Source organism: Trachypithecus francoisi, unplaced genomic scaffold, assembly GCF_009764315.1.
Source record: "Trachypithecus francoisi isolate TF-2019V2 unplaced genomic scaffold, Tfra_2.0 Lachesis_group12, whole genome shotgun sequence".
Classification (NCBI taxonomy): domain Eukaryota; kingdom Metazoa; phylum Chordata; class Mammalia; order Primates; family Cercopithecidae; genus Trachypithecus; species Trachypithecus francoisi.
The window spans coordinates 100,531,648-100,543,805 of NW_022681457.1; the positions used below are offsets into that span (position 1 = coordinate 100,531,648).

The 12,158-nt window shown below is 52.7% G+C and overlaps 1 protein-coding gene across 6 annotated transcripts in view; it reads right to left on the minus strand.

Annotated features, from left to right (window-relative positions):
• GRHL3 (grainyhead like transcription factor 3) overlaps positions 1-12,158 on the minus strand; it is a 36,026-nt gene that overhangs the window by 10,502 nt on the left and 13,366 nt on the right. For 4 of the 6 annotated variants that reach the window (XM_033227811.1, XM_033227813.1, XM_033227812.1 and 1 more), the window contains 10 exons: positions 9,615-9,676; positions 7,828-8,176; positions 7,504-7,577; positions 6,868-7,021; positions 6,554-6,665; positions 5,223-5,317; positions 2,714-2,872; positions 2,215-2,293; positions 1,962-2,095; positions 74-108 (listed from right to left, as the gene is read on the minus strand). In XM_033227811.1, the coding sequence (XP_033083702.1) occupies positions 74-108; positions 1,962-2,095; positions 2,215-2,293; positions 2,714-2,872; positions 5,223-5,317; positions 6,554-6,665; positions 6,868-7,021; positions 7,504-7,577; positions 7,828-8,176; positions 9,615-9,676 (1,253 nt within the window). The remainder of the gene's footprint in view (positions 1-73; positions 109-1,961; positions 2,096-2,214; positions 2,294-2,713; positions 2,873-5,222; positions 5,318-6,553; positions 6,666-6,867; positions 7,022-7,503; positions 7,578-7,827; positions 8,177-9,614; positions 9,677-12,158) is intronic. The other 2 variants (XM_033227815.1, XM_033227814.1) reach the window with 1 other exon arrangement.

Here is a 12,158-nt window from a genome sequence, read left to right on the forward strand (position 1 = left end):
CAGGTGTGGAGGGGGCACAGGTGTGGAGGGGACACAGGTGTGGAGGGAGGCGTGTGGTTGCTGCTCTCCGTACCTGTTGGAACTGCTGGGTCCTGCCGAGGGGGCTGCCTGCAATGAAGCGAAAAAGACATTTTCCATCACACACAAGAAGATGAGAGGGGCCCCTGGCTGCTGGAGGCTCTCTGGGAGGAATATTTTTGGTGGGACGTGGGGAGAATACTGTTACAGTGCCTTTCTAGCCCATTCTGCTCAGACAAGTGCCCTTAGGTGACCTGAGATGTTGAGTGGAAAGGAATCACCCAGCCCAAGCTGGACGGGTCAGGGACTCAATGAACACACAGGAGGTGCTAAAGCCGTGTTGTCAGAGCAGAGCCGCCCTGAGCCCCACCTGGGCCCCAGCATGCCCAGAAGGGCCGGGAATTGCAGATGGTCCTGTGGCCAGTCTCTAGGCAGTTGGAGCTGAGGGCCAAGGGGGCGACGGAAGAGGCTTTTTTTTTTTTTTTTTTTTGCTGGAGGGAAGTCTCCCAGGCTGGAGTGCAGTCCCCCATCACAGCTGGCTGCAGCCTCGACCTCCTGGGCTGAAGCAATCCTGCCACCTCAGCCTCCCAAGTAGCTGGGATTACAGGTGTGTGCCACTGAGCCTGGCCACAGGCCTTCTTCTTGGACCCTACAGTGTACCTGGCACTGTCGGTCTGGGGCAGGCATCACCCAGTCTTGTGAGGTAAGAAGCCGAGGCCTAGAGAGAGCAGAGAGCCTCTAGAGGTGACACACACGGCAGGAGGCAGAGTCGGGGTTCAAACTCAGGCTCTCTGTTGGCTATTGCCCTGGGCTTCCCCTCTCCCAGGCTCACAGGTGTGGAGACTGGCCTGCCCTCATCCCCCACAGGTTGACTGTCAACCTAGCCACAGCGGCCTTCACCCTGAGTGGTCATCTCCTTACTCAGGGCCTCTAGTTGGTGAGAGAGTGAGGAGAGTCAAGAGAGAACAGGTTCACACAGCCGCCTGTGCTGTGGGGCCACAGTGCTGCTCCCAAGGCGGCAGAGACAGGAGGGACACAGGCAGTGCTCTGCGCCTGTGCCAAGCTCTGTCAGCACTGGCTGCTCTTCTCAGCGCCACTGTCTACCTCACTGTCCTAAGTCAATACACTAAACGTGCCTTGTACACCGAGGTCCATTTGTATAAATATTCCTGAGGAAACAGTGCGGAGCTGTACCCCTAAAGGAAGGAAGTGCTCAGACTCTCCAGAGGAAGGGCACTGGGAGACAGGCTCTGGGGTCTTGACCCTGCCACTGAATTGCCGTGGGACCGTGCCTGTAAAAGGGGGTAGATGCAGTCTCTTGGAGGACAGCTGTAACAGGGAACCCAGCCCACTCCTGGCTGCCAGGCGCTCAGTCCCGGCTGCTTGAGAGGCGGAGCAGCTAGTGGGGAAAGGTGTGGATTCTGAACAGGTGCCTCAGTCCAGATCTTGGTTCTGCCACTCACTAGCTATGCAATCTCAGGAGGTTTCTTAACTTCTCTGTGCCTCCATTTCTACCCCACGGGTCCAGGGAGACATTATTATTGACTTCACAGGGCTGTAGAGAAGGGTAAGGAAGGTGATGCCTGGGAAGCGCTCAGAGCCACACCTGGCACATGGTGAGCACCACAAGTACTGCCATGAGAATTCCATGTGGCTGCAGTCAAATTTGGGGTCAGATATCAGAAGCCTCCTCTTTGTGTGCCCTAAGCACGAACACTTTAATGGTTACGAAATCTGTTTCTTCATAACATTCTTCTCTTCAGTACAATAGGTCACTGAAGCTATAGGACCATAAATACATGTTTAAACCCCTGTGATTCAATAAAGGTCTTGAAACTGGCTGAGTGGCAGGCTGCTCCCCACTGGTCTGCGCTAAGGCAGGCCCCACCCAGGAGCCAGGACCCTCTCTCGACCCCTCCCTGAGACCCCAGCCCTGGCCTCACCCCTCCAGAGCGCTGCAGACTGGAGAAGTGCACGTTGGGGATGAACAGCACAGGTGGCGTCTCCAGGTCAGTCTCTGGCCGAAGGTACGTCGTCTCATTGCCCCTGAAGCCCGACAGCAAGCAGCCTTTGACGCCTGATGGGAGAAGGAAGCCTGTGTGCCCCCAGGTCCTTCCACTCAGGTCCCTCCCACCTCTGGTCTCCTTCTCCCCTTCACGCCAGACCAACCCACCCAGGCCCTGGATCCCCACTGACCACTGTTACTGGAGTCAGGGCACTTGACCTTCCTCCGGAACTGCTTCCGCTCGTCATCGCGCATCTTCCTCTCAGCTCCCTGCAGGGGAGAAGGAGAGAGGGTCACCAAGGGCCTGGGAGGGGCTAGCTACTTTCACAGCTGCTGCTTTGCATCTTAAATATGGGCCAGGCTTCTGGTCCTTCTTTTTTCCAGAACAAGACCAGGAAATGGGAAGGTACCAGCACTTACCTGGCCCAGCCTGGCCAGTGGGGCCTGGCCCTGCTTGCCTGAGGTCAGTACAGACCATGAGAGAGGCAGACAGAAGACAGAAAAGAAGAAACTCAGAGAGACAGAGAGATGGAGGAGTGGGGGTGGAGGAGGAGACAGAGAAGAAGGAGGAGAAGGGATAGAAAAAGAGAGAGAGACAGACAACCCAGAGAGGCTAGGAGGATGCACGGCTCAGGGCTTGGCCCTTCTACCTCCCTGGGACCCAGCATTGGGTCTGCCTGGTCCAGTCACCTTGTCACAGAAGATCTTGATCTGGCAGACAGCGCGGTGCACCAGGCGCTCAGTGCCTGAGCCACAGTCATAGGTGTCAATCTGCAGGTTCAGGGGGACACCCTTCACCCCCTTTTGTGAGGAAAAGTCTGTGCTCAGACAGTTTATGCCGATGAACACCTGGAGACAGAGGGGGCCGCTGGGTAAGTGGCCTGCCCAGGTGCCCAGCCCCACCGTCCCACAGTGATCCTGTTTTTCTAGCGTTCTGTGTGCCTGCTGCTCACCCTTAAGCCTCACTGGGCCCCTAGAAGGCCAACATCAGCACTCCTCTTTCACAGATGGGGAGCTGATGCTCAGAGAGGTGGGGCAACTTGCCCGAGGTGACACGGGCAGTGTGTGGTGCAGCAGGGGTTCGAACCCAGACTCACAGCCCAGGCTTTTCACCTCTGTTGGTACAGTTTCTGCTAGACTGCCAAGGGCAGCCCAAGGGGTGGAGACTGGGGGGGGAGGTGTCGAGTCCTGTAGGAGCTTAAGATCCAGAGCCTCATTTTTCTGCAACTCAGGACAAGGAGGTGGAAAAGGGCTGAGTCCCCTGTCCCCAGCACAGGGAGACTACTTTCCTGCTGGCCCAGAGACACAGCCCCTCTCCACCCCAGCCACCCACTCCAGCCACAGCAGGACCCTCTAGTGAGAGGTTCTTCCCGCTGATTTGATCCCACCCCACATACAGCAAGGGAGCGTCCTAGTCACCCCATCTTACAGTCGGGGAAATAGAAGCTCTGCGCAGGGCCATAATTGCTGCTGTTCCCCCAGGGAGTCAGGTGTGAGGCATCACAAAGTGAGCCGGGCGGTGGGGCCGCCCACACCTGCCGCAGGAAGCTGGGCTCTGCTGCTCACTAGCTATATGTGGCTTCAGACAAATCCTTTCACCTCACTGAGCCTCAGTTTCCTTGTCTGCAGAATGAGGATAATGAACCCTATCTTGTGAGGCTGTCGGGGGGTGGATGCTTGATATGTTGTGACTATTGCCATGAGAGGGACAGCTGGAAGTCTCATCCCAAAGCCTATGCCCAATTGATGGTCGCCTGGGGTCGGTCTCAGCTCGGCAAACCCTGGCAAGATCACCTGGTGATTGTCCTTCTCTGGGGCTCCATGGGAACCCGGCCCCTGCATGGCAGGCTGGCCCCTGGTCTTTGGAATATTTCCTTTGGAAATGACCCTGACCCAAACAGGATGTAGGGGGGTGTGTCTGAGCAGACCCCCTTCTTTCCCTGGCTGTGCGGACCAGGCCCCCAGGCACATGCCAGACATACCTCCCCCTCAGCCAGCTCTGCCCTCATGCAGCCCCCGCCCAGCTCGCACCTGAGAAAGACCCAAGCCTGGGGGCTTAAGAGGCTGTGAGAAAATCCCCACCGAAACCCATTTCTCCCTTCCCATGAAACTCCCACCTCCCTGAACCCGAGGCCCCAGCTCCTCCTCCAGTCGGTGCCTGTCTGAATAATAATAATCCCTGCCTTTGTGCTCCCTTTGTGTTTTCTGAGCTCCTGTACCTCCATCTTCTCCAGGCGGCTTGGCCATCCCTGGAGGCAGGCAGAGAGGCAGGAGTTAGCTCCCCAGCCTCTCCAGGCCAGAAATGCCCCTGAGATGAGCTGGACCTGACCCTGGTGAGTGAGGTAAGCCTGGTCCAGGGAGAGAAGGGACAGGCCAAAGGTACTCAGCTCCTGACTCCCACACTAGTGCCTCTCTACCATGCCGGCTCTCTAAACAGCAAACTCAGACACTGCGAGGCCCATGAGCGCACGGCAAGCCCGCGGCTGGGCTCGAGCACTAAAGCTGGAAGGATCTTAATGGCTTAACTACTGGCACGAAAACATCACCAGAGGCTCCGTCTCTCAGGCCTCTCCGGTTTGTAGACATGCATGATCTTGTGGGGTCTGCACTCCAATTCTAGCAGGCAGGTTACTGTTCTCATTTTTATGGGCTCAGAGAAGTGAGATAACTGGGATTCAAGCCCTCATTCACCGGACTCCTTCGCATTTCTCCTGCATGTGACACTCTGCACTGGCCAAGAAGTCAGGAAACCTGGGTGCCCCCAGTGGCTTGCTGTGTGACCATGCAGAAGGCTCAGCTTTCCCATCTAGTAAATGGGTGGACTGGAGTAATATCAACAGCTGCCACTTTTGGGCCAGGTGTATGCTCTACCTGTTACTTATCTCACCTGCTCCTCACTACAACCTACCAGTGGGTGCTATGATGCCACTCCTATTTTATAGGCAAAACAACCGGGACTCAGAGGCACTAAGGCACTGGCCCAAAGTCACACTTTGGACCAACAGGTGGAAAGGTGGGATGCAGACCCAGCCTGCCTGGCTCCAAAGCCTGAGCTTCCACACCACACTACGTCCTGCCTCCTCCATGGGTACACTCGTCAGAGCAAATGCCACTCTCCTAGGTGTAAGAAAACCTCTCCTCCAGAAGAGGGACTTCCGGGCAGCCCAGTCCCATCCCAGCCACTGCCCTCAGCACTGACCTTGGCCTCTTCATTCACGTTCCACACAAAGGAGAGTGCATTATAGGCCACCTCCTCAATGTGCTCCACAGTGTTGAAGTTTTCTTTGCAGTCAGCTGAAACCACAGGAGACCAGAAGTAGAATTAGGAAGGAAGGGATCTGGGGCCACTTGACTGGGCCTCACTCTTGGCAGGGGCATACATCCTCTCCCCCAAGAACCACACTTCAATCCAAGGAGGAAAAGGGATTCCTGTGCCCTGGATTACAGATGGGAAAACAGATCCAGCCTGAGAAGCAGATCTGCCCCAAGCCCGAGAGGGAACCCCAAGCTTTGCCAAATAGGCTCATCATATTGGGGGTGGAGGTTGTACTTTTCACCATGGCTGTGATTTGGGAGTTCTCCCAGATGAAGCAGCAGCAGCAGTATGGTAATAACAACAGTAATAGGGGTAGTAAGAGCAATAGCAAAAGTAGTAGGGTTAGCAAGTATCAGTCCTTCAGCACTTACAACATGCTAAGCCCTTAGTTCATCCTCACAACTATGCTTTGAATATTCAGTTTATATATGAGGAAAACGAAGCTCAGAGAGGTTTGGTTACTTGGCTAAGGTCACTCAGCTTTTATTAAAAGGCAGAGTAGGGGCTGGAGCTCCGATCTCTCTGGCTCCTGAACCCATGCTCCTTACTACTCTGCTGTCCAGCCTCTCGGACAAGTCATTAAACAGTCCCCTGTGTGTATCGTGTTCCCCAGTGCACACAGCTCCAAAGCAGAAATCAGCACTGTAAGCAGGCAAGGCAGCTGGCCTCAGCCCGTTTGAGAGGTGAACAAACTGAGGCTCAGGAAGGTGAGGTGACACAGGTCACACAGCCAGGAAGGGAGTAAGGGAGCCAGAAGCTGAAGACTTGAGGGCGGGCTGTGCCTCCCACTTGTTTCAGGGCTAGGGATGGGGACCAGGTGGCACCCACAGAGAGCCTTTCCTCTGCCCAGCTCCCAAAAGCTGAACATCCTGTGCTGTGCCTCAGGCCTTCTGAACCACCTGCTGCCTGCACCTTATCTTGTCCCTTTGTGTCTTCATCAGCCTCCTGATGGGGACAAACAGGCCAGCATCTCAGGGGCCTATTTATTTCACAGTGCTAGGGTCCGTCCCCAGGGCCCTGTTTATCCCAAAGCAAAACAGAAGAGAGGCCAAGACTTCTAGTCAACAGATGCAAATCCTTGCAAACCCCAGTGTTTGACCTGCAGACAGAGGTCAGAGCCGGGTAGGGAAACGGGGGTGAGCAAGAAAAAGGCCTGATTGGTGCGGGGCTGGGGAGCGCGCAGAGCTGGAGCGGCGTCTTGAGAAGGCTCTCACCCACGTCGATGACCCGCTGCTTGGCAGTGGGTTGCCGGGAATGCCAGTGCTTCCAGAAACGCAGCTGCTCTACTGGGACCTTCTCATTGTCGAAGACAACCATCACCACACTCTGCAAGCACAGTTGGTCACAGTCACTCCCGGCCTCTTCCTAGAGCCTGGGTCCACTGGCCTGCCCTTTTGCCTCAGCTTCCCCAACCCTGTGGCCATGGGCTGTTATCAAACAGCCTTTCCCCAGGGTCCGTGGCTAGCCCAAGGAGGAGGTCCATCTCGCCCCATTCCACCCCTTCCGAAGCTGCTCCACACCAACGCACCTTGACTTTGTTGCAGGACAAGGCAAGGCCTTTGCCACCTGCTGGGGTCCGCAGGGTGACGGGGTAGAACTGGCCTTTGTTGAGGTAGGCCATGGGTGACTCGCCTGACTTGATGTGGATGGCTTTGGGGGAGCCCAGGGTGTATTCAAAGTCACTGCAGGGAGGAGGGAGAGGGCAGTGAGGCTGGGCTCCCAGGCAGGAAGTACCCTAGAGAGCAGTGGGGCAGGAAGCCTGAGGCTATGGTACAGACTTGCTGTCTGACCTTGGAAAATAACTTTACTTCCTTGGGCCCCCGTTTCCTCAATTTGGGGGTTCTATTTAATGGCTTTGTTGAGCCACAATCCTGCTGAATAATGAGGGCCCAGTGAAAATGAGAGAGAACCTTGAGAGGTGACAAAACCAGGGGCAACTAAGGATAAAAGAACCTCAGTTTTCTGATAAGGTGCAAGTTCTGAGCTCCCTGTCACGCCAGGGACAGGAAGTGGGAAGCGTTCTCTCTCCCTCTATCTATCTGCCTTCATCTCCCACTTCTCATTCATTGACTGTGCCTGCTATGCCCTGGGGACAGTGTGGGGCTCTGTCTGCAGCCTCCTGCGCACTGCCCAGGTGTCTGAGGGTCCAGGGAGACCAAGTTACCTTTTGAGGCTGGGGTAGTCCTCTGGACATGGGGGTTCCGGGGAGGTTTTCAGGATATCCGGGAAGAGCATTGACTGCAGAGAAACACAGCCCCAAGAGAATAAATGATCACATTCACTCTGGGGAGCCTCAGCCCAGGGCTGTGCATTACAGCTGTGCAGGTTGTCCAGTGTACAACTTGGACAATAGTACATGGCAACCCTGTCTCAGCTCTAGGATGCTTTCCCCGATGGATTCCAAAGCTCTGATCTGTTCACTATCTTCTCTCCTTCTGTACATGCACACACATATCTATGCTATAAGGGAATGGGGATGGGCCCTCACCTCCTGTGGGTCATCTTTGAAGGTGCTGTCTGGCTGCCAGCGCTGTGTGGGCGGTACCCCATGAATGCTCTCAAACAAGGAGTTGAGGGAGCCATTATCATATATAATATCACTGGTGGGCAACAGGTAGCTGTCCACAGAGCCGGTCTCCAGCTTGCTGGGGCCTGCAGGGAGGGGAGCTGTCTTGCCAGGGGTGGGCAAAGCCCCCTCCAAGCTCATCAGGTTATTCTTCTTGAGCAAATCTGGGTACTCCGGGGTTCCAGACACGTTCTCTGTCAGGAATTTCATGAGGTGTGTGGGGCTTTCAAGGGGGGTGAGGTCCGTCTCATATTCCATGCCATGGTAGTACCTGGGGAGAAAGAAAAAGGGCTCAGTATACTTCTCTCTGGGGGTAGAGGGGAGTCCTTGGCTAGAGTGGAAGGCAACTGACACACTGGCCTTTGATCCAGTGTAATGTTCAGGCCCATCCAACATGCACAAAATAAGTCACTGTAGCAGCCCAATTGGCTACAGGGATGAGCAGGGAGGTGCTGAGAATGGAACCAAGTACAGGCTCAGGGTTAAGGGAGCAACATCTGTTTTATCCATTACAGTACTTGTTAATTTAAAAAAAAAAAAAAAAAAAAACACAACCTGAAAGTTTAATCATTTATTTTTGGCCAAAGTCAAATGTCTCTGTGTCAAAATGTCCCTACTTCAAAACAACTGTATGGAGTCAACCCTAGCGGGGTGTGTACAAAGTGGGGAGGGTGGGGGAAATGTGTATCTGTGAGTATAGTTAACACATGCTTAGAGAAAGGTCTGGAAGGATGTACCCCAAACTGTTCAGCAGGAGAGGGGTACAGGATTATAGGAATTTTTTTTTTACTTTATACATTTCTGAAGAGTTTGAATCTTTTGCAAGAGACTGGTGTTGCTTTTGTAATCAGAAGAGCTAATGATATTTTTTAAAATTAGTTTTGAGAAAGGTCCCCATGTACCCAAACCCACTGTTCCTGGCAGTGGGGGGGACTGGCCCTGAGCCAGCTGCAGGCCCAGGCTGGGTTATGAGAAGAGCTGCAATGCCTGTTTGAATTTTTCAAAAGGCTTCCCAGCAGAGGCACGACAGGGTCATTTGTGAGAAGTCACCTGATTGGCCAGGAAGGAGAAAGTGGAGAGAGGCAAGGTCTTTCCAGTGCCCATCTAGCCATAAGCATGGCCTGGGCTGCTTTCTGAAGGAAAGGAACGTCAATGCCCTGGGGCACTAATGCCAGGGGAAGAAGTATGGGAACCCAGATGTCCCTCCCCCAACACAGGTCTCCCTCCCCAAGAGGCTGTGGGACTGCAGGGGAGAGGGTTTTGAAGCTCAGAAAGAAAAGCTGCCTCCAGGGCTTTTCTATTACTAAGGCTTTGAAGTTTGTTTTCAGTAAACTCCAGCCCACATGGCCTACAGGCATCTGGGGGGGCTGTGTGTGTGTGTGTGTGTGTGTGTGTGTGTGTGTGTTTTCAAGCTGAGTTTCATTAGGACTTTCAAGAGCCCTAGGCTCTGCCTTCACTGACCCCTTCCAAAATATTTAAAAATATCTTTAATAAGTACATTGGTATAAAGACAAATATAATCCAAGTTGGATTATATTGATTTTTTTCTTTTAATTTTAAAAGGAAAACACTATCATGGATCCCAAAATGTGTTGTGGGCCCTCAACACTGCGCCTCCTGTGCCTAATGGAGAAGTCAAACCTGTGTGGAAGAGGCCCCAGGTGGAGGTGGGGAAGGGCAAAGAGGCAGAGGGTGTTGGCAAGCCTCACCTCTTTCCTTGGTCATTCCTGCCCCCAGTGCTGGAGGACAAGATCCGCTTCTCCTTGGGACCCTGAGAGGAGAGAAAGGAAGGATTTATGCATGGCTAAGCTTTTGCTGGTAGGAGCCTCAACCCCCTTTTGCAGCTTTGGCCAGGCAGGGAAGTAACTTTGGTGATATGGTTCAGCTGTGTCCCCACCCAAATCTCACCTAGACTTGTAGTTCCCATAATCACATGGGAGTGGGAGGTAACTGAATGATGGGGGCAGTTACTCGCATGCTGCTGTTCTTGTGATAGTGAGTTCTCATCGTATCTGATTATTTTATATGGGGGCTTTCTCCCTTTTGCTCTGGACTTTTCCTTGCTGCCGCCATGTGAAGAAGGATGTGTTTGCATCCCCTTCCGCCATGATTGTAAGTTTCCTGACGCTTCCTGGCCATGCTGAATTGTGAGTCAATTAAACCTCTTTCCTTTAAAAATTACCCAGTCCCGGCCGGGCGCGGTGGCTCAAGCCTGTAATCCCAGCACTTTGGGAGGCCGAGACGGGTGGATCACGAGGTCAGGAGATCGAGACCATCCTGGCTAACCCGGTGAAACCCCCTCTCTACTAAAAAATACAAAAAGCTAGCCGGGCGAGGTGGCGGGTGCCTGTAGTCCCAGCCACTCGTGAGGCTGAGGCAGGAGAATGGCGTAAACCGGGAGGTGGAGCTTGCAGTGAGCTGAGATCCGGCCACTGCACTCAAGCCTGGGCGACAGAGCGAGACTCCATCTCAAAAAAAAAAAAAAAAAAAAAAAAAAATACCCAGTCCCGGGTATGTCTTTATTAGCAGTGTGAGAACAGACTAATACACTTGGTCACTAGAAAACCCTCCAGTCCTTCCCACTGGCTGGAGCTCTAGCTATGATTAGTCTGATCCCCAAGTCAGGGAGTGGGAAGAAGAACCTCAAGCTTAGTAGTTAAGGAGCATGAAATTTGGAGTCAGGCAGGCCTGGCGTAAGTCCTAGAAATGCCACTTGAAAATGCAGTGTGATTCTGGATAAATGACTACGCCTCTCTAAGACTCAGTTTCTTCATATGTCAAGTGAGTGGTTATAATACCTACTTAAAGGAGATTGTGAATATTTGTCAATAAAAAATACTCACTTTTTTAATAGAGTGCTTTTTATGGGCTAGGCCTCGTACTAAGTGCCTTCTCGTTTCTAATTTAATCCTCACAATCACTCTGAGATGTCTACTAGCATCATCGCCATTCTATGGATGAGGAAATGGGGGCTCAGAGAGACTCTGTTGTCTTAGTACTTATGAGCATGGACTCTGAATCCAGATTTATTGGGTTCAGTTCCTAGACCTACCACATGCTAGCTGTGTGACTTTACACAAGTCCCTTAACCTCTCCATTCCTCATATCCTCATCTATACAGAGATCATAATATAATACCAACCTCAGGGGTCACTTTGAGTGCTCAGAACAGCATCTAGCACATGGAGAGCACTATATAAATGTGACCTTTCACGAGTATAATTATAATATTGTTACATCTTAGAACATTCTAATTCATTTGTCTCTAAGGCTGTTACAGCTAGAACCAGGACCCCAACCCAGCATAGCCTCCAAAGCCTGTACTCTTAATCACACCCCATGAGAGTATGAAGGAAGGTGCCCGACACAGTGGTGGACATTCAGTAAGAAATGGTAACCAGTTGCCTTTAGCACTATATTACCCAAAGCCACATTTGTGGCAGGACTAGGTCTCAAATTCCCGACTTAGTGGTCCTTCTATACCATCAGACCATGTCCTCACTGTCCAGGGGGCTTCTCTGAATCCAGAGTGCTCTGGAATGGGGAGGCCAGGGCAGGTGTATCTCACTGAGACACTGTACTTCGCTAAAACCAGTATTACCGGTGGCACCTTCAGAGCCTCTCTTCTACCATCCTGGCCCCCGAATGGCTTCTTGCCAAGGGGACAAGGAGTCAGATTGTAATTTAAGGTCCATTCTCAACCTATAAATCCCAGGCTGGAGTTTGAACCTAGATCTAGAATTCTGGCTCCTACCATGGCCCCAAGCTGAGGCAGCCATTCAAACTCCTCTTCCATTGACCTGGGCTGAACACTCACTGGAGGCTACCAGTCTGCTGGGAAGGAAGGAGGGTAGGGTAACCAGACCATTCCAGAAGGAGAACCAAAGCCAGAGGATAGTTTTGGGCCTTCTCCTATCTGGAACCCCCTTGGCCTCTGAGTTCATGCAAAGAATGTGCCTTTATTCTTGAGGTAGAGTGGATAAAATACTTCTTGGGCTAGTAAGTTTGAGGTCTTATGTACAAGGTGGCTCTAAATCTTCAAGTTTCTCAAGAATTGGCTAGCTGTGTGCCCCCATTCCCCAATCTAGGAAAGTTTCTTGGAGCAGTTACCCAGCCCAGGGACAGCATGTCAGTTTGCTGTCTTGTGACAATTCAGACAGATGGGTAGGGCCTACCTGGACTACTACATTGACAAAGATTCTGCAGCCACCTGTACCCTTCATGAGAATGCAGGCTGCAATCCATTAGCAATG